This window comes from Panthera leo, chromosome B4, assembly GCF_018350215.1.
Source record: "Panthera leo isolate Ple1 chromosome B4, P.leo_Ple1_pat1.1, whole genome shotgun sequence".
Lineage (NCBI taxonomy): Eukaryota > Metazoa > Chordata > Mammalia > Carnivora > Felidae > Panthera > Panthera leo.
In genome coordinates this window covers 125996912-126024729 of record NC_056685.1, presented here as the reverse complement: position 1 = coordinate 126024729, position 27818 = coordinate 125996912, and the positions used below count along the sequence as shown (strand labels likewise).

At 34.7% G+C, this 27818-nt stretch overlaps 1 protein-coding gene and 1 non-coding gene across 5 annotated transcripts in view; both read left to right on the top strand.

The window, feature by feature from the left end:
- Nucleotides 1-27818, top strand: part of CRY1 (cryptochrome circadian regulator 1) — a 104087-nt gene that overhangs the window by 46672 nt on the left and 29597 nt on the right. For 3 of the 4 annotated variants that reach the window (XM_042947618.1, XM_042947617.1, XM_042947616.1), the window contains exon 2: nucleotides 15153-15261. In XM_042947618.1, the coding sequence (XP_042803552.1) occupies nucleotides 15153-15261 (109 nt within the window). Of the gene's footprint in view, nucleotides 1-9796; nucleotides 9815-15152; nucleotides 15262-27818 lie in introns of those variants that run through there. The other variant, XM_042947619.1, reaches the window with a different exon arrangement.
- On the top strand, nucleotides 24625-24743 carry LOC122225647. Its single transcript, XR_006205272.1, has one exon. It is a non-coding gene; the product is annotated as a 5S ribosomal RNA (ribosomal RNA).

The window sequence follows — 27818 nt, the reverse complement described above, 5'->3', positions numbered from 1 at the left end:
TTAACAGCTCTATGCCTCAATTTCCTTATTTGTAAAAACCTATATCAAAATGTTGTGTATGTGTGCATCTAAGTGCTTAGAGCAACATCTGATAACACACCTTCTGAATGTTTGTAGCTATCATCATCATCATCATCATCATCATCCTGAAAACTCATGAGACTGGGCACTTAATTTTGTTTTCTTCTGTATCCTAGGGACCACAACAATGTTAGAAGACTTTCAACAAGTTTTTAGATGGATAGATGGATGGATAGATTGCGTTAGGTGACTATCACTCTTTGCAGTAATGTCAGTGTGGGAAAGATCTTGACCATTGGCCAAACTGGAGACCTGTATGACATATGCTAGGTCATAGATTTAGAAAAAAAAAGGAATTTTTTTTTGGCATTATTAGTCTTCCCCCCAACATATGAAAATTGAAATTTTATTAAGTGAAAACTGAAATTTTATTAACTTTTCCCCAGCTTTATTGAGATATAACTGTGACATAAAACTTGTCTTTTTCTGAAGGAGAAAAATTTCAAATAGTACTATTAAGACTACAGAAAAGAATTATACATAGATCTGGGACAGCATGCTTTTGACCACATGTTGGACAGATTTTTTGTAGTTGTATGTAAATCCTTTAAAGCCCACAAGTACATCTTATCCTAATTGTGTTCTAACCTGGCAAAGTCTCAATGCAGTGGTTTCTAAAATTAGACAAGGAATAATAAGAGTTCTAAATTATAAATAGCTTTGTGGATATTTGAGTTCAGAGAGGCATAAGTTACACAGATTGTATTAGTGTAAATTGATTCTAGGAATTAAGTGAGTTAAGCCCTATTATTACTTCAAATAACGTTTCTATATATTTCTTTTTTTTATATTGATAGTATTGATACTCCTATCATCTGTAAATAATCATGCTTTTATTTCTCCCCCCGTCCCCCAGCCTTATACCTTTTATCTCTTGCTCTTTTACTTCACTAGTTAGGTTTCCTAGCCAGGTTGAATAGAAGCGATGATAGCAGACCTCCTTTTCTTCTTCCCAATCTAAAAGAAGTGCTTCCAACATTTTACTATTAAATATGTTTTCTGTAAGTATTTTTTTGGATGCCCTCATTCACGTTAAGGGTGTTACCTTCTAGTTCCAGTTTACTGAGGGTAAATGGAAATTGAATTTAGTGACTATTCTTTCCCATCTGTTCAATTAGTAATACAATTTTTTTCTTTTATTCTGTGAATGAGGTGAATTGCACTAACCAATTTTTAATATTAAACTAATCACCTGTCTGAAGATAAGCCCAACTTGATTGTGATGTATATTTTTTATATTTTGCTGGATTTGGTTTGCTGATATAATGTGCTTAATATGCTTGTGAGTGAGATTCGTTTATAATTTTCCTTTTGTTTTTTGTTTTGTTTAAATTTTTATTAATGTTTATTCATTTTTGAGAGACAGAGCGCAAGTGTGGTGTGGCAGAGAGAGAGGGAGACAGAATCTGAAGCCGGCTCTAGGCTCTGAGCTATCAGCACAGAGCCCAATGCAGGGCTCAAACTCATGAACCATGAGATCATGACCTGAGCCAAAGTTGGATGCTTAACCGACTGAGCCACCCAGGTGCCCCTGTAATTTTCCTTTTGTACTGTCTTTGTCCAGTTTTGCTGTTAAGGTAAATTTAACCTCATAAAATGAGTCAGAGTATTCCTTTTTTGTCTATCCTTTGTATGAGATTAGACTCCTCTATAAAATTAGAGTTATATATTCCTTGAAAGTTTAGTAAAATTTTTCTGTAAAACTGACTGGCTCTTATGCCTTGCTTGTAAGATTTTTAACCACTGATTCAGTTTTTAGTGGCTATAGAACTATTCATGTTCTGTTTTTGCTTTTGAGTCAGCTTTGGTAAGTTTTAAATTTCTTCTTGAGTCAGTTTTAGTGAGGAATTTATCCATTTCATCTAAGTGTTTAATTTATTGGCATAAATTTGTTCATATTATCTAATTTTCTGTTTAATTCTGGCAGTATCTGAGATTATATCTCCTTCTTTGTTCTTAATATTGCTTATTTTGCCTTCTCCCCTTTTCCCCCTTAATTATCTCTTCAAATAATAAATTTTGGCTTTGTTTTATTATGCATTTGTATTCTGTTCACAAATTATGTTATCATTTCTTTCTATTTCTTTTTTTTTTTTTTTTTTAGGATTTATTCTGTTTTGCTAACTCAATTTCAAGTCTTCTAATAAAGCATTTAAGCCTATACATTTTCTTCTAATACCACTTTTTTTGTTTTGCATTCTTCACATTCTAGATATATTTTCTTCATTATCATTCAGTTCTAGGTATTTTCTAAAATCCATTATGATGTTCTTTGTCCCATAAATTGTTTAGAAAAGTGTTTTTTAAATTTCAAGATATAAGAAAGTTACCAATTGTTTTAAATTTAAGTATGGTGTTATAACCTAGTATAAGGCCATTTTTTCATAAATATGCCATGTACACTTGAATATATATTCTTTCCTTATTAGGTATAATTGTATTCCGGCTGCTGTATATACTATGTCTTTGGTTTTGTGTGGTTTCAGTAGGATGTGTCTAGATGTAGATCTGCCGTCTCTGTTTCTTAACTATCCCTCTCTATATCTCTGCCCATTTCTATCTGTTCTTTATTTCTATCTTTACTTCCCCCACCATCTCTGTCCTACTCCACATCTCCTAACTCATGTCCCTCTCTTTTTTATCCGATTTGGGATTTATGACCTGCTTGAATTGGTACTTGTAGCAATTCCACATAATTCTCAGTCATCTTCAGGCCTCTCATGCTGCAACTCACATTAAGTTCTTGTTTCTTTGAGTATTTTGTGATTATTTGATTAAGTTTTGATGGAACTTTTTTTGTGTGTGGAAATTGAGGCATGGGTATGAATCTAGAGAGGATTTGTAATTTCTTTTAACAGTTATTTGAGATCATAACCAATCTGGGACCCCTTTAAATGCAATGATATGCTTGAGGTGTTAGGACCACTTAAACTCCATGAATTGGCATTGAGATTATACTTTTGGGGAGAAGGGGAGCACAAGTTTTGTTTTTTTTAAATAAGTTTTAAAAAATAATTTTAGATGTATAGAAAATATACAAAGGTAGTACAGAGTTCCTATGTTTCTGTACCCAGTTCCCCCTAATATTAACATCTTATACACTGTCTTATAAGTGCTAACTAAACTCCAGACATCATTCAAATTTCCACTGATTTTTTTTTCTATTCCAGAATCTGTTCCAAGATACTACACAGACATTCAGTTATATGTCTCCTTCGTCTATCCTCTGTGACAGTTTCTCAGGTTTTTCTTGTTGTTTTTTTTTCTTGATGACCTTTATGATTTTTGAGCACTGGTTATATATTTTGTTAACTGGCCTTCAGTTTAGGTTTGTCTGATGTTTTTCTCATGATTAGACTGGGGTATGGGTTTTGTAAAAAAATTCCACAGTGTTAAAATGTTTTTCTTATCACGTCATGTCAGGATGTGCAGGATATTGACCTGATGTGATGTTTACTCTGATTATGTGGTTAAGGTGGTGCTTGCCAGGTTTCTCCACTGTAAAGTTACAGTTTTATCCCTTTCCATTCAGGAATGGGAGATTTTGTTTTCTCTCAACCCAGACTGAGCAGAGATAGTCAAGTTTCCTTGTTGCCCTATGCTGTAACTTGAGCTTTATGTCTTATTTATTTATTTATTTATTTATTTATTTATTTATTTTTTATTTTTATTATTCCTATTTTTAATCTGTATTTATTTTTGGGAGAGAGACAGAGTGTGAGCAGGGGAGGAGCAGAGAGAGAGGGAGACACCTAATCCGAAGCAGGCTCCAGGCCTTGAGCTGTCAGCACAGAGCCCGACGTGGGCCTCGAACTCATGAACTGTGAGATCTAGACCTGAGACTAAGTCGGATGCTCAACCGACTGAGCCACCCAGGTGCCCCTGTGTCTTATTTATATTTGAACTATGGGTGGAGCTTTTTGAAGCCCAGATTTATATTGAGGGTCTGTTATTAGCTTCCTCACTTTGGATGGGCCTTAGGCTTTATCTCCATCCTTCTCAACTTGTATTAGCTTCAGGGTTTCCAGTGCTCTATAGAAATCCTCAAGGTTAAAACTGACCTTAGTAACCTACTTAACCTCTTATGACTCCTTACTTTTGGGGCAGTCCAGTGAATTATGCTTAAAACTTTTCTTTTGTTGCTGTTTGTTAGTTTGTTATTAGCTATTTCTGTTAGGGTATCTTAATCCAGTGTAGTGTCAGCAGTAAAAGTTGGTAGGTTTCTTTGACATTGATTTGGAATATATTTTGAAGTGTTAATACTGGGTATTAACTAAGATGGGTGGGGGACTCCATCTTAGTATTAGAAAGTGTGGTACTTGTAGTCATTCTACCAGTTGCCCCCTACCCCACCGCCACATGTACACAATTCCTAAGAATTCCTTGATTTAACTGCCTTGATTGTCTTTTCATATTTTATCCTCTGATCAACACCTGTTAATTCCAAACTCTGTTCAAGTGTTTTCTTCCTCATGCCCTCCCATGTTCCCTTTTCCCTGACTCCACAGACAGAGTTAGATTTCTTCTGTGTTGCCATAAAACACCACTAAGAAAGTTATCATGTGGTAAATATATATCAGTGTTGGTTTACATATTATGGTAGATGTTATTACTGTTTACCGTTATTTGGTATTACTTCCTGCAGGAAGTTTATACCTTCAGCCTTCTTGAAGCCTGGCTTGACCATGTGACCTGCTTTGACAGGTTAAATGTGAACAGAAATGCCTTGGCTGATCTGCAATAGATGTATAGCATGAATGAAAAATGAACGTTAGTTATTTTAAAACACTGAGCTTTGTCACCTCAGTGTAAACATATTCTTTCTTAAATGACATGCATGCCTGTCCCCCATATTAAAGGCAAAAAACTGTATTCTGGCCATCTTTTTTATGTCCTTAAAGCTGTCAGACTAGTTTTCTTAAAACGTTTTAGCAGTAGCATTATATAGTGGAAAGAACATGGGTTTGGGATCAGATATATTCAAATTAAAATTTTTACTTTATTGTGTAGCTGAGTTACTTTAGAAAATGTCCTTGATGAGTTTCAGATTCATTACTTTTTAAATGAGATAGCTTGTAAAGTTGTTGGAAATATATAATACATGTAAAGTACCTAGTACAAATATTCAGAGAATGTTCTTTTCCTTTCATGTTTTTCATTTCTCCATTGACTTTTTTTAAATTTTTTTTTTTTAACGTTTATTTATTTTTGAGACAGAGAGAGACAGCATGAACTGGGGAGGGGCAGAGAGAGAGGGAGACACAGAATTGGAAGCAGGCTCCAGGCTCTGAGCCACCAGCCCAGAGCCCGACGCGGGGCTCGAACTCATGGACCATGAGATCGTGACCTGAGCTGAAGTCGGACGCTTAACCGACTGAGCCACCCAGGCGCCCCTGTCTCCATTGACTATTGACTCAAGTCCTAAAATCCCATTCTGCTAATTAAGGAATCAATCCCATTACAGTTGATACCGTTGATAAGATACCTAGGAATAAACCTAACCAAAGAAGTGAAAGACCTGTACTCTGAAAATAAAAGAAAGTAAAGATGACACAAAGAAATGGAAAGACATTCCATGCTCATGAAGTGGAGGAACAAATATTGTTAAAATGTCTACTACCCAAAGCAATCTACACATTCAGTGCAATCCCTATCAAAATACCAACAGCATTTTTCACAGACCTAGAACAATCCTAAAATCTGTATGTAACCAGAAAAGACCCCAAATAACCAAAACAACCTTGAAAAAGAAAAACAAAGCTGGCAGCATCACAATTCCAGACTTCAAGTTATATTACAAAGCTGTAATAATCAAAACAGTATGGTATCAGCATAAAAAGAGACACATAGATCGATGGAACAGAATAGAAAACCCAGAAATTCATGCAAACTGTATGGTCAATCTTCCAACAAAGCAGGAAGGAATATCCAATGGGAAAAAGACAGTCTCTTCCACAAATGATATTGGGAAAACTGGACAGCAACATGCAAAAGAATAAAACTGGACCACTTTCTTATACCGTACAAAAAAAAAAAAAATTCAAAATGGATTAAAGACCTAAATGTGACACCTGAAACCTTAACAGTCCTAAAGGAGAATATAGGGAGTAACCTCTTTGACATTGGCCTTAGCAACTTCTTTCTAGATAGGTCTCCTGAGGCAAGGGAAATAGAAACAAAAATAAACTATTGGGACTGCATAAAAATAAAAAGCTTCTGCACAGCAAAGGAAAAAATCAACAAAACTAGAAGGCAACCTGTGGAATGGGAGAAGATAATTGCAAATGACATATTTGATAAAGGGTTAATATCCAAAATACATAAAGAACTTATAAAGGCATCCCAAAAATGAATAATCTCATTAAAAAATGGCAGAAGACAGGAACCGACATTTTTCCAAAGAAGACATGCAGATGGCCAACAGACATGAAAAGATGCCCAACTTCAGTGATCAGGGAACTACAAATCAAAACTACAATGAGATATCACCTCATACCTGTCAGAATGTCTAAAATTAAAAACATAAACAACAGGTGTTGGCAAGGATGTGGAGAAAAGGGAACCCTTTTGGACTCTTGGTGGGAATGCAAACTAGTGCAACCACTGTGAAAAATAGTATGGAGATTCCTTAAAAAGTTAAAAATAGAACTACTCTATGATCCAGAAATTGCACTACCAGGTATTTATCTGAAGAGTACAAAAATACTAATTAGAAGGGATACATGCACCCTGATGTTTATAGCAACGTTTTGTACAATAGCCAAATTATGCAAACAGCGTAAGTGTCCGTTGCTGATGAATGGATAAAGAAGAAATGGTACACACACACACACACACACACACACACACACACACACACACCCCGATACACAATGGAATATTATTTGTCCATAAAAAGAATGAAATCTTGCCATTTGTAATGACATGGATGGAGCTAGAGAGTATAATGCTAAGTGAAATAAGTCAGAGAAAGACAAATACTATATGATTTCACTCATACGTGCAATTTAAGAAACAAAACAAATGAGCAAAGGGGAAAATAAAGGGATAGAGGCAAACCAAGAAACAGACTCTTAATTATAGGGAACAAACGATGGTTACCATTGGGGAGGTGGGTGAGGAGATGGGTTAAATAGGCGATGGGGATTAAGGAGCGCACTTGTGGTGATGAGCACCAAGTGTTGTATGGAAGTGTTGAATCACTATATTGTACGCTTGGAACTGATGTTACATTATATGTTAAATAACTAGAATTTAAATAAAAACTTGAGGGGCGCCTGGGTGGTTCAGTCAGTTGAGCGTCCGACTTCAGCTCAGGTCATGATCTTGCAGTTTGTGGGTTCGAGCCCCAAGTCAGGCTCTGTGCTGACAGTGCAGAGCCTAGAGCCTGCTTCAGATTCTGTGTCTCCCTCTCTCTCTGCACGCCCCCATTCACACTCTGTTTCTCTCTCCTTCAAAAATAAATATTAAAAAAAATTTTTTTTAATAAAAACTTGAAAAAAAAATCCTTTCTCTTGCTTTCATTAATGTATTCATTTGGTCAGTCATTAGATAAAAAAAAATTTTTTTTTTTAAGTTTACTTATTTATTTTGAGAGAGGGAGAGAGCATGAGCGGGGATGGGGCAGAGAAAGAGGGAGAGGGAGAATCTCAAGCGGGCTTTGCACTGTCAGTGCAGAGCCCAGTGTGGGGCTCAAACTCGTGAAACTGTGAGATCATGACCTGAGACAAAATCAAGAGTTGGACACTTAACTGACTGAGCCACCCAGGTTCCCCTAGATAAATATTTCTTGAACTTCTATATGTCATGCATTTTCTAGGCACTGGAAAGTAGTGAACAAAATCTAGTCTTAGTCTTAAAGGAGGTTACAGTCCAGTGGCCAGTAATTCTCTCTCCCTATCTCTAGCTATTATAATCATATTAATATTGCAAGGCCTCTTTCTACCATCACCATATCTTTGAGATTTTTGCCTAAATTTTTCCCCATCTCAAAAAGAGAAATCCAGAAGTGATATCTCCCTCTTGACTTTTTGAAGCAATGTAACGTTACCCATATGTGTCTCCTACAATATATGTCACATTCATCCTGGCAGGTTCTATTATATTTTCAAGTTTCTTTTCTAGATTTTCAGCTCCTTCCATATTGGACATGTCTGTCACTTAATCTTGTTGTATCCCTCAAATCAATGAAACTGTGTGAATAATGAATAACATCACTCCTTAGGGGTGTTTTAGGAATTTGTGGGGGCATTTTTGTTCATCACAATGAAGTAATTAGGTTACTAGTGGAATAGTGAGAAGAGGCCAAGAATGGAAGACTTCTTGCAGTGTTCATGATAGTCTCTCAAATAAATCATTGTCCTGAATCCCAGTAACTTTCAAATATTCTACTAGATGTTTCATGTAAATGAAAAACTTAGAATTCGTTGAATGTAGAGCCTAAATCCGTTTTGTATGTAAATGCTAGGTATTTTTATGAAATTTTAATATATACTGAGTTTTCCTGGCATACATTTATCACCTATTTAAAGAAAGATTGTACTTTGTTTTGTCCAGAATTTTACTAAGTCTTGCTCAACATTACATTAAATCATGTCATCAAAGGCAATACCACTCATGGTGTTTGAGTCACTAATAATACAGCTGTATCAGTCTGTTTTTATAGTTGTTGAATTTACAGTGATTCTAGATGTAGGTGTAGGCATACGACTACTTCATTCTCTTTTGTCATGCCTAGATATTTACATTTTGAAGTGTGTTATTTCTATTTAAAATATAAATGACCTTCCTTTAATTTCTTCCACATATTACAGTAAGCATTGTATTAATGGTTTAACTTTGTATATTTAGATATGTTATATTATCTATAAATGTCTTTTTAACTTTTATTTAAATTTCAGAATTTAAAAGAGGGCATTAAAAAAGCAACATTGTGTCATGTTATAAGTTCACTGAGTTATGACCATTAGAGCCTGGAATTAAAAAATTAAAATTTACTTTAAAAATATATATTTAATCTGTATTGAACATTAAACTATTCTCTTTAGGGAAAATGTGTATCACAAATATTCTGACAATTTGAATAATGATTAAGTTAGATGAAAGCACTAAAAATTTGTTAACAAACCAGAAAAAAAAAACATGTAAACTTGATTCAGTTTATAGACAGACAAATTGCTCCTTTATAATTTAAAATTTTTCTATAGACTTTGGTTAATGACTAAGACTCTACTTGTTTTCTTTATTATAATTAATATATCTAGAACTTTAATTTTAAAAATTTGACTATGGTTTCATGCAGAGGACAGGAGAAGATTGATCTTAATTTATATTCTTTAAATTAGTTTTTTGGGGTCAGCAATGAATTGTTTTGATTTAGATCTAAATGTAGTTTTCATCTTTGAGCATATGATAAGTATATTTTATAAACTAAAGTACAGAACCAGATGGTTTTATTCTGGTATGATACATGTTAATTTGTATGCTTTGTTTTCAACAACCATGGGATTATGTTGTATCTCATCATTGCCTTTTTTGGACTATTTTATAGACAGAACTAGCAATTCTAGTTATATAAAGCTGTTCTAGCACAGGCTAGAAAGTAGGTCATTGTGACGGGGAGTATTCCAAACCTCCCACTGGTTGCTATAGCAATGACCTACTTTAAGAAACTATTTCTGTTGATTCATGTTGAAATCATCTGTTGGAAATGGTATAAGGAAACTCACTGAATGTAATTTTTTTCTAATAGTAATAAAGTAGTGATCTCTGGAAATTTTTTTTAAAAAATCTTTAATATGTTTAAAGTAAAGAAGTGTATTTTCTCACTTGACACCTTTTCTATTTATTTTGAAGTGATGCAATTAGTAATGTAATTATATAACAGGAGAACTGTACTTATATATAGGTAATACAATTATACAAAGAGATGTGATGAATTTTACTAATGTTTGGCCTATAAAAACCAACCTGTTGCATGTAGTTAATAACTTTATTAACTGAGTCCTGAATGAGTATAGTAAGATGCCATTTTAGAGAAGATCTGAAAATATGTTCCTGTTAAAAGTGTACCCTGTGTATTTTCAATGTATTATATTGAATTGCTCCATTGAATATTGGATGCCTGTTCTAAGCCATATGCATTTATAATATATAAGGGTTGAAATTGGTGTGTTCTCTGGAATATACTGAATCTGAACTCTGACAGAACCTACTCTTCCCAGTTAAGCATAAAGGATGAAAGGTTAGATTTTACATAGCACCCTTTCAAGTAACATTATCCCTTCAGCACTGAAAAGAAATCTTCCATGTCAATGAATTGATATTTGAACCTAGGATATTGGAGGTTTTATTTTATGGTATTATCAATGAAGGATTATATACTTAAAGGTTAGTTGATATACAGATGTATATGTATGGTGGAATTAAAAGGATGATGTGGTATTTTATATAAATATTATCTGTCTATCAATAGACAACTGGGCTGGTTCCATGGTTTGGCTATTGTAAATAATGCTGCAGTAAACAGGGGTGCATGTATCCCTTTGAATTAGTGTTTTTGCACTGGGTAAATACCCAGTAGTGCAATTACCAGATCACAGGGAATTCTGTTTTTAACTTTTTGAGGAACCCCCATATTGTTTTCCAGGGTAGCTGCACCAATTTACATTCCCACTAACAATGCATAAAGGTTCCTTTTTCTCCACATCCTCGCCAACACTTGTTTCTTGTGTTTTTGGTTTTAGCCATTCTCACAGGTGTGAGGCGATACGTCATTGTGGTTTTGATTCTATTTCCCTGATGATGAGTGATGTTGAGTATCCTTTCATATGTCTGTTGACCATCTGGCTGTCTTCTTTGAAGAAATGTCTATTCATGTCTTCTGCCCATTTTTTTAATTGGATTATTTGTTTTTTGGGTGTTGAGTTGTATCAGTTCTTTGTATATTTTGGATACTAACCCTTTAATGTCATTTGCAAATACCTTCTTCCATTCAGTAAGTTGTCTTTTAGTTTTGTTTGTTGTTTCCTTCACTGTGCAGAAGCTTTTTATTTTGATGATATACGAGTAGTTTGTTTTTGCCTTTGTTTGCCTTACTCCTGTTATATATTTATTCATTCATATTTGCCTTGTCACTGGGAAAGATTTTAATCAAACCTTTGTTCCAAGTCACATTCAGGAGAAGTTATGAGTCCAGAACAATTCTACATATAGATGTAGGCATCCAACTAATTGTCTTCTGTTGTCATGCCCAGATATTTACATACAGAAATATGTGTTACTGTTTTTTGGAACTATAAATTATTCCCAGGGGAAAATAGTGGTACCTTCTCCTTAATGAATATCTACCATGTGCTAGTAATTCTGCGAGATGATTTTATAATGTTTTTCTAATTTTTTCAACAGTTGTAAAAGACAACTGTATTATTTTTTAAATCCTATTTCTAATCTTTCTAACAGAATATATTGATCACATGATGATATTTGTTTGGCAAATGTAGCAACCAAAACGTTGGTTAAGAAACCTACATAGTTAGGAGTGAGACACAGATACTAATTTGAAATCCATGAGAAGAAGAAGGTGATATGTATATATGATAGTTATAATGTAAAGTATAATGTGAAAGTTTCTCTAGAATGAGGTCCATATGTCCTTTGATAATTTAGAGGATGGAGAAATCACTTTCAGCTGGAAGACTGAAGATTAGTAGGATATGAACTTGAAGAGATGAAAATTGGGAAAGGTATTCTATGCTGAGGGAAATTCATGGAGCACATTACAGGAGAGTGGATGCGTAGGGAAAAGAGTAGTTTTGTTTGGTGGGAATGAAGGAAGAGTGGTAAGAGATGAACCTGAACCCTAAGTGAGTGGCCAAGCAAAATAATGTGTTCTAGGGAATGAATCTTTGAAGACCTTTGTACAGGAAAGTGTGCCTCAGAAAGATTTGTTGTGGTGTATAAAATGGATTATTAAAGTGGGAAAAGATTGTTGGTACAAAGATGTATTTTCAGGCATTACAGTAAATAAATAATGCCAGCAAGAGATAACAAGGGATAGAATTATTATACCAAGAACGGAAGTGGTAGGAAGGAGGCGACCAAAAAAATTAGATAACACTTACATAACTGTGCTTACTATGGATCAGGCACTGTTCTGAGAGCTTCACATATATTAATTTAATTCTCACAACATGCTATGATATAGGTCCTATTACTATCCCTGCTTTACAGATAAGGAACCTCCCAGGATTAATTAAAGGATAGTAATTTATCTCTAGACTTGTTAAATTATGTGACATCTGTGTAATGGGATACTATGAAACCATCAAAATTGATGCTATAGAAGTATGTCTATTGCTTTGAGAAGATTCACTATTAAACCATGTTTATAGTAAATACAGTATTTCTGTTTTACTCTGAAGGAGTGTATGTTCGTTATCAATTTTATACCTTTTATGAAGTTAAAAAAAACATGTTTCTCTCATCATCACTCCCCCCTCCATTCCCACTCCTCAAAAGTAGCTATTATTAATAGCTTGGTAAGTATCTTTCCAATTATTTTCTTATGTACATATAAGTAAATACATGCAAAGCAGATTTTATTTTATCAAAATAAAAATCAAAATATATTTATGTATATAGTTTCAAAAGTCGCAGTGCAAAGGTACTATGTTCTTTTTTAAAGTACCTATATTTGAGTCCACTGTACTTCTCTAATTTTAATGTGAAATCACAGTGATGGAAATAATATCCATGGAAGAAAAATATCATAATATGTAAGAGAAATATCATACTTAAATATATCTATTCCTTCGTGTTATGCAGTGTCAAAACTAATTATTTGGTTGCAAAACTTTCCCATTATAATACATTGCTTCAGTCCATATCATTCTGTACAATGTTTGGTTCATAAGGTATTTATTGAAAAACATTAAAACTCTTTATTCAGCCTGTTAACAAGAAAGGGAAAAATAATTTTACCCTTAATTCCTTAATTATTAATTAATCCAGGCTTGTTTGTTTTATGCATTAATCATGTTTTTTTCATTTTCCCATTTTTTTTCCCCATCTATCATTGACCTGTTTGTACCATATGGAAACATTTACATACTGAAACTAGTGGTACAAAAGAGATATCAGGATTATCTCTGCCTTGGGTTATCCTTCCAGGACATTTTAGTTTTGTTCTGTTTAAATTAAAAAAAACAAAACTTAAAATTGCTAGTTCATTCAACTTCTTGATTTTTGATCTGCTACAGTGTCTAAAAACTCTTTAGACAAGCAAATACATAAAATTAGATGCTTTCTAATAAACATTTATCACCAAACATGATAAATTACTCATAGTTATGGATAATTTTACAAAACTCAGGTGTTTTTGTATTGATATAACAATAGCAATCTTCTTCCTCAAAGTATTTGTACATTGGTAGTGGTAGGTTGAGATAGGGGTTGGTGTTAGAGAGGTGACTCCAATCCGAGATCAGACGAGATCGGGCACGTTCAGGGTGGTATGGCCGTAGACAGGTGACTCCAATCCTAGACAGAACAGGGATGAGGTGAAATATAAATGTGAAGATAGAAGGGTTTGTTTCCTATTTGTTTAACGACAGTTGTGAGACTTCCTAAGATGATACAGTGGGAGTCCTTAAAAGTCTAGCACTGTGACACTCCACACCTGTAGACTCTAAATCCTAAATGACTCCCAAATGGTAAAGAGTATCAAACTTGACTAGTTATAGTGATGTCACTAATAACTATAGTTGTAAAAAATTAACAAAACTTTCTTGATGAAATGATGGGATCAGAATGGGCAAAGAGAGCAAAATGATCTGAACTGAACACCTCCTAAAACAATAGTGCCTGGTAGCACTTTCTGCATTGATGGAAATGTTCTTCACCTGTGCTGTCCAATATGGTAGCTACTAGGCACACATGTGGCTGTTGAGGCCTTGGAATGTGGCAAGTGTGACTGAGGAACTGAATTTTTAATTTTGATTAAATATAAATGGCTGTATGTGCCTAGAGGCTACCATATGGGACAACACATTTCTGAAATGTGCCTTTTCATTTTTATTAACTGTTCCTCACAAGTAAGATACAATCAGTATTCTCAGAGAACACATGGCTTGTGGAAAAGGCAGGCAAATACTTAACCTTAAGATCAAATACATAAAAGAAGCAGAGTGAAGAGAAAATAAGAAGTGTCCAGGAGAGAGGAATAGAATCTAAGTGAAATGTTAGAGACATTAACATGAGGTAAACAATGAGGTTGAATTTTCCAGGAGTGACATCTCTTTCAAATTTGCTAGACTGCCCCATTTCTTCACACTAAAAGATGCGTAGTAAGCAGTCTTCTGCTACTGCCCCAGAATTTCCCAGCATATCTATCATGTGTAAGCTTTGTTGGTACTTATTTCATTGAGAAAAATCTATAGCTCCACCTGCCTCATGGAATTTTTCTTTTTTTAATTAACCTGGCATTCTCTACACTCAGAGTTAATGCCACATAATTTAACATCTGTTTATTATCAGTTTCTTTAATTAGATAAGAAACTTGAAAATGGGCATTATGTTTTCTTTCTCTCTTAGATGATTACAGTATCCCTTAATATTACTCAAATTCTTAAATTACTCACTTGCTCAGAGTGATTAAATAGGATATTTCCATTTTGTTTCCAATAGAGAAATGTTCTAGATTTTTCAAGGTGGCTTTTCTATTTGAACTTGAATTCTTTTCATCAATGAAACAGTGAAATCAATTCATTTAATTCCTTTATTTGTATAATTTTTATGTTTACAACTTAAACTTTGCTAACATTCAATCACTGTTATTTAATGGAAGTTACTTAATTGAGGAATTTTATTAAAATACTGAGAACCTCATGTAATTTAAAATTTTTAAGTATGATTTCCGGAAACAGTAATTTACAGATCAATTAGAAGTAATAAGATGATAGGAAGTAATAAAATTATGGGGTTAGCACGTCAAGTTTTAGAATAACATGATTTTGCACTACTTTATATCTTCTAAATATATATGTTTAAGAATTTTAATATTTTCTCTGTAGGTTTTTGCTTCAGTGTCTAGAAGACCTTGATGCCAATCTGCGAAAATTAAACTCTCGTCTGTTTGTGATCCGTGGACAGCCAGCAGATGTGTTTCCCAGGCTTTTTAAGGTAATCTGAAAAATTTTTGCATAGAATAATAATCTTTTGTCAGAGAAGACACATGTTTGATAAATAAGGTACTTGAGGTAATTTAAAATATAGGAAATATAAGTATTTTTAAATAAAAATTTTGTGGGTTCTTTATTTTGCACTGCTGATGGGAATGCAAACTGGTGCAGCCACTCTGCAAAACAGTATGGAGGTTCCTCAAAAAATTAAAGATAGAACTACCCTATGACCCAGCAATTGCACTACTAGGTATTTATCCAAAGTATACAGGTGTGCTATTTTGAAGGGGTACATGCACCCCAATGTTTATAGCAGCACTATCGACAATAGCCAAAGTATGGAAAGAGCCCAAATGTCCATCGATGGATGAATGGATAAAGAAGATGTGGTATATATACACATTGGCAATCAAAAAGAATGAAATCTGGCCATTTGCAACAATGTGGGTGGAATTAGAATGTATTATGCTAAGTGAAATTAGAGAAAGACAAATATCATATCACTCATATGTGGAATTTAAGATACAAAACAGATGAACGTAAGGTAAGGAAAGCAAAAATAATATAAAAACAGGGAAGGGGACAAAACATAAAGAGACTCTTAAATATAGAGAACAATCTGAGGGTTGCTGGAGGGGTTGTGGGTGGGAGCATGGGCTAAATGGGCAAGGGACATTAAGGAGGACATTTGTTGGGATGTGCACTGGGTGTTATATGCAGGGGATGATTCTTCTTCTACTTCTGAAATCATTGCACTATATGCTAACTAACTTGGATGTAAATTTTAAAAAATTGGGGGGATTATTTTATTTAATAAAAGTTACAAATGGTAAAATCAGTGAAAAATTTGGTTTACAATGAACATTTAAATCTTTCTTCTACCTTAAACTGCTAGTTTCCCTCCTAGAAGCAACAACTACTACCAGCTTCTTTTGTAGTCATTGGAAATATTTTTTATATTAATAAGAATGTATATGTCAGGTGGTTATGTGTGTATGTGTGTGTATATATATATATATATAAATAATATAAAGAGAGATCTGTAGCTGTGTGTATGTTACCACCCCCCCCCACCCCCCGCTTTTTAAAACCAAGATAAGAACACACTATATTTTACACCACCTGTGCCAAGCTTTATTCACATAGCCATGTGTTTTGGAGATTGTTTCCTCAGTCTTTTAAATGGCTTCATAGTGTTCCATTGTGTAGGTATGCTGTGATTTTTTTTAACAAGCTTTCTACTGAACATTAGTCATTTTCCACAGGCCTTTGCTAATACAAATAATGCTGTCAGTGAACATCCTTGTCCAAATATATATCTTTGCTCACATGTGCTCATACATTTTTGGGATAATTCTTAGAAGAGGACTTTCTGGGTCAAAGGGCTATAATGAACAACATGCTACTAATAATACAAAACTGTAGTTTCATGGCAGAGTTTTTTAACTTGGTAAAATCTTAAATCTCCTAGTCTTACTTTGCCTTTTTTCCCCTAATGAAAACATTAGTCCTAGAGAGATTAAATGAGTTGACTAAGGTCTTGCAGCTAGCTTATGGTAGTAGTGCTCAGACCAGAAGTTGTTTTCTTGGCTATCTTTTTTTTGTCCATCCCTTCCTATTTATACCATTAGGATTCCTAATGTATATCTGCTTTTTGTTTTTTTTTTTTTGCAGCTGTTTGATTCATCAAAAAATTTTAATAGTAATGTGCCTGTTTCTAATACAGATGAGAACAGTTCCTTTCCCTGAGTGAAAATGTCCCCAGTGTTGGGAATCAAATCAACACTACTTGGTCTTTTTCATTGGTATGAAAGAAACCTTTAATGTTTAGGATTTGGCTAATGCAGCAGTTCTGGCTACTGAAAATTTACTTTATTAAAGTATGTTTTACTACTGTGGCTACTTGGAGTCAGAATTTAACCTAGGTACATGGAAGAGTTGTGGGTAGAAAGAATATCAGAAACAATGGTAATAGTTTATCAGCAACTCATGAGTATAAAATGTGTGTATCTCTAAATCCATGTGGTATAAGTAAACTGAATCCTAAGATGATTTTACTTGCAAAAATAACGAAACTTAAACAACAAGTGTTTAAAGATATGGAGAAAAGGAAACCCTCTTGCACTGTTGGTAGGAAGGCAAGCTAGTGTAGCCACTGTGGAAAACAGTATGGAGGTTCCTCAGAACTACCCTATGATCCAGTAATTGTATTACTTGGGTATTTATCCCCAAAATACAAAAACACTAAGTCAAAGGGATACATGTACCTCTACATTTATAGCAACATTATTTACACTAGCTAAGCTATGGAAGCAACCCAAGTGTCCATTGATAGATGGACATAAAAATGAAATCTTGCCATTTCCAACAAATGGATGGAGTCAGAGAGTATAATGCTAAGCAAAATAAGTCAGAGAAAGGCAAATATCATATGATGTCACTCATGTGGAATTTAAAAAACAAATAAGCCAAGGGGAAAAAAGAGAGAGAGACAGATCAAGAAACAGACTCTTAACAGTAGGGAACAAACTGATGGTTACCAGAGGAGACAGAGGTGGGGGAATGGGTGAAATCGGTGATGGGGATTAAGGAGTGCACTTGTTGTGATGAACACTGGCAGAGAAGCAGTGGTTTCTGCATGGGCCATAAAATACAGATACATGAACACACACACATGCATAGATGCTTACTGTTTTATTCACGTTGTTCCTTGGGCTACATACAGTAGTTTGTATAAAATACCACTTACAGAAACTTCCTTTCAGATTATACACTGTCTAGAGCCATAGAGGGAATTCCTTTTTGATTGCGTTGATGTTCTTACTTTTACTTTTTTTTAGAGGCACTACATGCATGTGTTTAAAAAAAAAAAAAAAAAAAGCCTAAAAGGTTATGCAGTAAAAAGCAGGTCTCCTTCCCACTCCCCACCCTCACACCCTGTTTCTCTGAGGGGAAAGACTCTTTTGTCCATAACCAGCTGACTCATTTATATTATTGTCTCTGGTTTTTTTCTAGTACAGAAGATAGAATTTTTAGTAGGTAAGTAATCCTATTTCCTACATGGGAGGTAAAACTGTTTTAGACCTGGTAATAGTACTTTAGTTGGTTGGTATGGTGACAGTGGCTCAGTACTGATGTCTGCTGTGTATCTTCTCTTTATAGCATTCATTCTATTTATATTGAATAGATTTAGGGATGGGGTCAGGGAATTTTTATACACACATATATGTGTGATAAACTGTTGTGTTTTCTGATGTGTTTTCTACTTAGGATTTTTCCCAGTTAAATTTTGACTTTATATAGGACTTTTTTTTTTAACTTTTTTCTTTCATGTTTTGAAGAAATGATGAAGAAACTTAGACACTAATGTAGGCAAAACTAGGATAACACTATTAATCATATGAATCTTGTATCAATTATTATTATGCAGTTAAATCTTGCATCTTCCACATTTGGTGCCAGAATGGTAAGTTACCAAGACCTTGTACATTCTAGGCCCAGCAGGAACTTTTAATGAAGAACTTAAAGAGTTGGTTTAAAACATTCTCATTATATCCAAGAAACAGGGACATGTGGCTAAAGTCTTTATAGGTGGACTCATTGAAGCATAACAAAATGTTTTGTCCAAAATCATAGAATAAATCAAAGAAGAACATCTAAAGCTACTAACATTTCACATACATAAAATTCATGCATTTTGAGTTATTTTGGATTCTTTATTATTTTATGGTACATGCTCATTTGAATAGGACAATTCATTCAACAGATATTGCTTGTCTGCTATTACAAGGCAGAGTTCAAGGTGCTGAGGGTATACTAGTGAACCAAACAGAAGATGTTTCTACCTTCATGGAGCTTATATGATAGTGGGAAGGAGGCAGATAATAAACAAGTAAATATGCAATGTCAGGCAGTGATAGGTGCTAAAATAAAGTGTGGGATATTAAGTGCCAAGGTGAGTGAAGGGTAATTATATGAAATCATGGAAGGCCTCCCTTCTAAGATGACATATGAGCAAATCATGTGAAGGGACTAAGCCATGCAAATATCTGGGGTGTGGCATTGTCAATCCACAACATTTTGCACCTTCTTCCATCAAAAGGTAGAGTTTATTTTCCCACTCCCTTAAATCTGGTTTGGCTATGTAACTTACTTTGGCCAACTGCCAAGGGAGACATTGAATTCCAAACCCTAAGCCTCAAGCAACCTTGAAGCTTCTACTTTGCCCTTTTAGAATGCTCCTTGTATCGTGCTGGGAATATGGGCTAGAATATCAAATTATGGGAGACCATGTAGAAATAGAGGACCAGTCATGAGCCAGCACCATGGTCTGAGATGTATGAGAGAGATTATCTCAGATCTTCCAGCCCCCACCAAGTTGTCAGCTCATTGCAAGCTCATGAGTGAGCCCAGGTGAGACCAACAGAACCACCATCTAGTTAACTGACAGTCTTGTGAGAATCAATCATTTTGAGCTACTGAGATAACTGCAACATGGGGAAATAATGATGCAGGCAGAGGGAATAGCAGTTACAAAGGCCCTGACGTGGAAGCGTGCTGTGACTTGTTTAGGAACAGCAAGAAGGCCAGCGTAGCTAGAAACACACAGTGAGTGAAAAGGAAAGAGGAGGTCAGAGAGGTTTCAAGGAGCCAGATCACAGGGCTTTCTTTATGGACCATGTTTAGGGGTTTGGCTGTCACTCTGAGTGAAATGGGATGCCATGGAAATTTTTGAGTAGATGAGTGACATGATTTCACTTACATCTTCTTTTTTTTTCTTTTTTCTTTATTATTGACATATGATTGAGATATAATGTTATATTTCAGATATACAGCATATTGACTCAACAATTCTAGACATTAGTACTCATCAGAAGTGGTCACCATCTGTCACCATTCAATGTTATTAAAATATTGACAGTATTCCCTATGCTGTACTTTTCATCTCCATGACTTTTATTTTGTAACTAGAAGTTTGTACCTCTTAATCCCCCTCATTTATTTTGACCATGTCCTCACCTGCATCCCCTCTGGCAACCATTAGTTTGTCCTCTGTATTTAAGAGTCTGTTTGGTTTGTTTGTTCATTTGTTTCGTTTTTCAGATTCCACATGTAAGTGAAATCATATGATATTTGTCTTTCTCTGATTTATTTCACTTAGGATAATACCTGCTAGGTCCATCCATGTTGTTGTAAATGGCAAGATTTCATTCTTTTTTGTGACTGAGTAATATTCCATTGTGTATATGTACTACATCTTCTTTCTCCATCTATAAATGGACACTTAAGTTGCTTCCAAATCTTGACTATTATAAATAATGCTGCAGAAAACATAGAGGTACATATATCTTTTGAATTAGTGTTTTCATTTTCTTTGGGTAAATACCCAGTCGTGGAATTACTGGGTCATATGGTATTTCTATTTTTAATTTATGAGGACCCTCCATATTGTTTTCCACAGTAGCTGCACCAGTGTACATTCTCACCAACATTGCATGAGAGTTCCCTTTTCTCCATACTCTTGCCAACACTTGTTATCTCTTGTCTAAATAAAAATTTATTTTTTATTTATTTTTTTAATGTTTACTTATTTATTTTGTTGGGGAGGGGCAGAGAGAGAGAGGGAGAGAGAGAGTCAGCACAGAGCCTGATGCTGGGCTTTCTCCCACGACTCTGAGCTCATAACCTAAGTTGAATCCTAGAATCGGACACTCAACCGACTGAGCCACCTAGGTGCCCTTCTTGGCTTTTTAAGACTAGCTATTCTGCCTGGAATGAGTGATGTTGAGCATCTTGTTTTGTATGTTGGCCATCTATATGTCTTCTTTGAAAAAAATGTCTGTTTAGGTCCCCTGACCTGAATTATTTAATTAAATTACTATAATTTATAATAAATCAACTTTATTTAATTACATGTAATTACAAATGAATGTAAAAATTAAATTTATTGTAATTTTATTTATTATCATTAAATTATAATAAATTAACCTGAATTAATAAAAATTAAGTTTTTATTTAATCAGATTTTAGGGGCGTTTTTGGTATTGAGTTGTATAAATTCTTTACATATTTTGGATACTAACCCCTTATCAAATTGATATATCATTTGCAAGTATCTTCTTTCATTCGATAGGTTGCCTTTTTGTTTTGTTGGTTTCCTTCGCTGTGCAAAAGCTTTTTATTTTGGTGTACTCCTTATACTTTAATTTGCTTTTGTTTCCCTTGCCTGAGGAGACATATCCATAAAGATGTTGCTTAATCTACTGTCTCATCTTAACAATGAGAAGAAAGTGAATATGTCACAAAATCATGGGTGTTTTTTTTTTAACCTACTAGAGAGTTGAGGACACAAAGAAACCTAAATAAACTAACTTCCATAAAGCAATGAGCCTTTCGTAGGAAAGAAGAGACTCATGGCTATATTCCTGGTGGCACAGCAGAAAGAAAAGGGAATCCACTGTAGTTGAGAGTAAAAAGAAATCAGTAGAAATTTTACCTAGCTTTTGTGGTCATATATGGACTGACATGGCAGGTTAGAATCCCAAGAAACCCAAATTACAGAGCAAGTTCACACTCACTCTCTACAGTGCTTTTGTGGAATACCAGTGGCAATATACCAAAGGCTAAAGCAAAGCAGAAGAGCTGAGAGAGATTCCTCTTGAAGTGCTACTGGGCATTCACTTAGTGCAAAGTAGCAGTCCACTGAAGCTGGGGACAAGACAGCAGGCTAGAAAGATGTCTCCAGAGGAATAGAAAATTAGGGAGCACAGCTGAAAAGCAAAGAGAACTCTGCAGCAACCATAAGACTGATGGGTAGACAACAAGGTAGAGAGAAGTGTACAGTTTGTAAAGCTATTGACTGGGTTGTCAAGCAGAGAGAGACATCTAGAATCTTTTCCATACTCAAATTCCAAGCCCTGTTGAAGAAGTTTGGCTCCTACCCTTAAAATATTTGAACCCAGTGGTGAATGGAAGGAATTTAACTAAAGTAGCAACAAAGCCAAGACCCACCTCAATTACAGATGATAGTAATTCAACTTCTAGCAGTCAGAGCCAAGACTATGCAATTTTCTAGAGATAAATATTATTTATTCCATCTCTATTCTTTATACCATTGTCATACAATCAACTTATGAGACATATGATGGAGCAGGAAAATGTGACTTGCAATCACGTAAAATGAAAAAAAAAGAAAAAGCAGAAATAGCCCCACAGTTGATGCAAATGTTGGGATTAGAATTAAGGACTTTGCAATAATTATGCTATAGATTTGAAGAATCTAGTCGAAGGTGAAAAATGTGATTAGGTGATAATTTCAGTATAAAAGTAGAAACTATTAAAAAGAAGGAAATGAAGAATTCATTCAGTGGGCTTAATACAGATTGGACAAAGCAGAACAAAGGATCAGTGAACTTGAAGATGGGCAATGGACACAAAAATAAACCCAAAATGGATGAAGGACCTGAATGTGAGGCAGGAAACCATTAAAACCCTAGAGGAGAGAGCAGGAAAAAAACCTCTTTGACCTCAGCTGCAGCAATTTCTTACTTGACACATCTCCAAAGGCAAGGGAATTAAAAGCAAAAATGAACTGTTGGGACCTCATCAAGATAAAAAGGTTCTGCACTGCAAAGGAAACAATCCACAAAACTAAAAGGCAACCGACGGAAAGGGAAAAGATATTTGCAAATGACATATCGGACAAAGGGCTAGGATCCAAAATCTATAAAGAACTCACCAGATTCCACACCCGAAAAACAAATAATCCAGTGAAGAAATGGGCAGAAGACATGAATAGACACTTTTCTAAAGAAGACATCCAGATGGCCAACAGACATATGAAAAGATGCTCAGCGTCACTCCTCATCAAGGAAATTCAAATCAAAACCACACTGAGATACCACCTCACGCTGGTCAGAGTGGCTAAAATGAACAAATTGGGAGACTATAGATGCTGGAGAGGATGTGGAGAAACGGGAACCCTCTTGCACTGTTGGTGGGAATGCAAACTGGTGCAGCCACTCTGGAAAACAGTGTGGAGGTTCCTCAAAAAATTAAAACTAGATCTACCCTATGACCCAGCAATAGCACTGCTAGAAATTTACCCAAGCGATACAGGAGTGCTGATGCATAGGGGCCCTTGTACCCCAATGTTTATAACAGCACTTTCAGTAATAGCCAATGTTTTTTGTTTTTTTTTTTGTTTTTTTGTTTTTTTGTTTTTTTTTTATTTTTTAATATATGAAATTTACTGTCAAATTGGTTTCCATACAACACCCAGTGCTCATCCCAAAAGGTGCCCTCCTCAATACCCATCACCCACCCTGCCCTCCCTCCCACCCCCCATCAACCCTCAATTTGTTCTCAGTTTTTAACAGTCTCTTATGCTTTAATAGCCAATGTTTATAACAGCACTTTCAATAATAGCCAAATTATGTAAAGAGTCTAAATGTCCATAAACTGACAAACGAATAAAGAAGATGTGGTTTATATATACAATGGAATACTACTTGGCAATGAGAAAGAATGAAATCTGGCCATTTGTAGCAACATGGATGGAACTGGAGGGTATTGTGCTAAGTGAAATAAGTCAGGCAGAGAAAGACAGATACTATATGTTTCCACTCTTATGTGGATCCTGAGAAACTTAACAGAAGACCATGGGGGAGGGGAAGGGGAAAAAAAAGTTACAGAGAGGGAGGGAGGCAAACCATAAGAGACTCTTCAATACTGAGAACAAACTGAGGGTTGATGGGGGGTGGGGGAGAGGGGAAAGTGAGTGGTGGGCATTGAGGAGGGCACCTGTCAGGATGAACACTGGGTTGTTGTGTGGAAACCAATTTGACAAGAAAGTATATTTAATATTAAAAAAATAAAAATAAAAAAAGAAGATGGGCAATTGAAATTATCTCAACTGAAGCACAAAGAGAAGGAAGTCTTTAAAAAGAGAACAGTCTGTGAAACAATAGTAAATGGCCTGACATATGTATAACTGCAGACCTAGAAAATAAGGGGAAAGAGGTTTGGGGCAAGAAAAAAAAATGTTTGAAGAGATAATGGTTGACCATTTTCTAAAATTGATGAAAGATATCAACCCACAGTGTCAAGAACTCAAAAAACCCTAAAGAGCATAAATATAAAGAAAACTACATCTTGCCACCTCATGGTCAATTAACTAAAAGCCAAAGATAGAAATTTTATAAGCAACCAGAAGAGAAAAGACATATTCAAGGAACCACAATAAGAATGTTGGTGGCTTTTTATTAGAAACAGTTGAGTCCAGAAGGCAATCGAATGACATCTTTAAAGAACTACAAACAACTTTGTTAACGTAGCAAAAATATTCATTTAAAAAAAGAAGGTAGTCTATGGCCATACCACCCTGAATACACCCAATCTCATCTGAACCCAGAAGCCAAGCAGGGTTGGGCCTGGTTAGTACTTGGATGGGAGACCACCTGGGAATACCAGGTGCTGTAGGCGATAGATAGGTAGGTAGATAGATAGATAGATAGATAGGAAGAAAGAAAGAAGATAAACAGATAAATTTAAATTTAAAAAGAAAGTAAAATGAAGGCATTTTCAGACAGTCAAAAATAGAATAATTCATATCCAAAAGATCTATACTGTAAGAAATACTAAAAGAAGTTCTGCTAGGTGAAAGGAAATCATTCTGAATGAAAGATAGGATCTGCAAAAAAGAAGAAAGCACTAAATATATGGGTAAATATAAAATAACTTTTTTGTTATTTTTAGTTATGTATATTTATATATCCTATTTTCTTTAAAAGACTGTTGACAGGTTAAAAACAACTAATAGTAAATTATAGGAGGTAATACCAATATTAAGGGGCTTATAACATATATAGAAATAAAATTTATAACAGGATCACACAAGATGGGAGGTACATAAATATAAGTATATATAAGTTCTTACATTATTCAATAGTAATATATGATATGAAGGTAGACAGTGGTAAGAATGCACATTATGATCTAAAATAACATGAACAGCTACTTCAGAAAATTCAATAGAGGAATTTAAAATGGGATACAAAAAATATTTGACTCATTCACATGAAAGCAGGTAGATAAATTTAAGCTCAACTATGCCAGTTGTATTCAGTGTAAATAGTTTAAACTCTCCATTTAAAAGGCACAGAATAAAAAGCAAGAACCAACTAGATGCTGATGGGACATTTTAAAAATATGAAGAAACAGGAGATAGAGGTTTCCAGTTATGGAATAAATAAGTCACAGGAATAAAAGGCACAGCATAATGAATATAGTCCGTGATATTGTAATAGCGTTTTATGGTGACAGATAGTAGCCATATTTGTGGTGAGGATAGCATAGTCTATAGAGTATTTGAATCACAGTGTTGTACATCTGAAACTAATGTACCATTGTGTATCAACTATACTCAAAAATTTTTAATGAATAAACAGTTTGAAATAAAAACAACTGGAAAAGATGTGCTTTGCAAACAGCATAAGAAAGTAGAATTCAAGGCAAAATTAAGAGTAATCTTACATCAAGAGGGTATAACTATTATAAGTGTACATGTACCAGGTAACAGCATAAAAACATATGAATCTCAAACTGATAAACTCTCAGTTATTGATAGAATATACAAAAATTAATAAAGATATAGATGATATGAATAATGCTATCATCTGATTTGGTATACTGATATTTGCAGAACACTATACCCCAAAGCTATAGAAAATATATTCTTTTTTAGCACATATGAAATATTCACCAAGAGAGACCATATGCTTAGCCACAAAATGGGTACCAATAAATTTCAAAAGATTGACATTCTATACAATGTATTCTTTGGCTTCAATAGAATTAAATTAAAATGAATAGAAAAAAATCATAAATATTTATAACTGATAATGTAAAAATATATAAAAATTCATGAGATTCACCACTTCAGTTAAAAATAGTCTTAATATTAGGATAATTTCTTTAAAATATTAAAATTCAACTTGTCATTAAAAAACCAAACATTTATGGGATTCAGCTACAGCAGTGCTTAGAGGAAAATTAGTAGCTTTCAGTACTCCGTTAGGAAAGAAGGAATCAAAGAACTAAGCTTCCACCTTAAAAAGTAGAAAAAGAACAAATTAAACCTATAGTATAGTAAGTAGAAGAAAGGAAATAGTAAACAGAGGAATGGAAATCAGTGTAACAGAAAAACAATAGAGAAAATAAATGTGCGATAATTAATTTATTGTCTGTCAGCTCTAATTCACCCTTCTAAGTCCTGCTATGTGATAGTGAAGCTGGATGCTGTAAACATTTTTCCTTTGCCAGCTGGCTTGATACTAGAATTCCTCAATAGATACTGTTGGTGGTTCTCTGCCAAGTCATAGTAGGAGAGAAAGGGTTTTCCTTATTGGTAGTCTTGTGTGTTTTTCCTGCCACATTAGCTAGCAGTTGAGCATATGGGAGGCCCAGTAGTCTTTACCTCAGCCTCCCTCCTGAGCAAGCCCCAGCTTACCCACACCCTCTGGTAAATTTCCCTGCCCCTGATAGGCCACTTCCACAGACCAGCTGCATTTCACCCAGACCCCTGTGTAGGAAGTTTCTCAACCACCCAGCTTACTATTAACCAGGTCTGGCCTTGCCCTTTAGCAAGTTCATTCTCTACAGGGAAGGTTTTGTGTTACTGTGGCAGCAAGATCCATGCATTAAGGTGGGAGTCTCAGTGGACGGTTCTTTTCTTCTGAGTTCTTAATTCATTATTTACTTATTTTCTCTCCATTTAGTGGTGGTGGCTGTGTTGTGCAATTGCTAATTTTGGACACCTTAGACAAGTACTATCCAACAGAAGCCACATACATAATTTTAAATTTTCTAATAGCCACATTAAAAAAAGTAAAAAGAAATAGATAAAGTTAATTTTATTTATTATTATTATTTTAATTTTTAGCGTGAGCAGGGGAGGGGGCAGAGGGGGAGAGAATCTTTTAAGCAGGCTCCATACTCAGTGCAGAGCCTGATGCAAGGCTCAGTCCCATGATCCTGGGATCATGACCTGAGCCAAAACCAAGAGTCAAATGCTCAACTGACTGAGCCACTCAGGTGCCCAGAGTTAATTTTAATAATATATTTTATTTAACCCAGTATGTCTAAAATATCCTTTTAATATAAAATGAGTATTAAAATTTTAAGCTATTTTAACCTTTTTTTCATATGAAGTCTTTGAAATTCAGTGTATATTTTATGTTTACAGCACATCTCTGTTCCAGTTAGCTGCATTTCAAGTGCTCAGAAGCCACTTCTGTGGGTAGTGGCTATCTACCATATTGGATAGTGTAGCTTTAACTCCTCTTTCACTCCTTGTCATTGTTGACCACCTTTTACTTACTAATATTCTTCATATTAAATGTTCCCTGTTCAGATTGCTGATGTTGTCTGTTTCTCGACTGAATCCTGATTGATTCAGTCAACAAAGCCAAAAACTGGATCTTGAAAAGATTGAATTGATAAACTTCTAGCAATATTGATCAGGGTGAAAAAGGGAGAAAATTTCTATCATAGCATTTC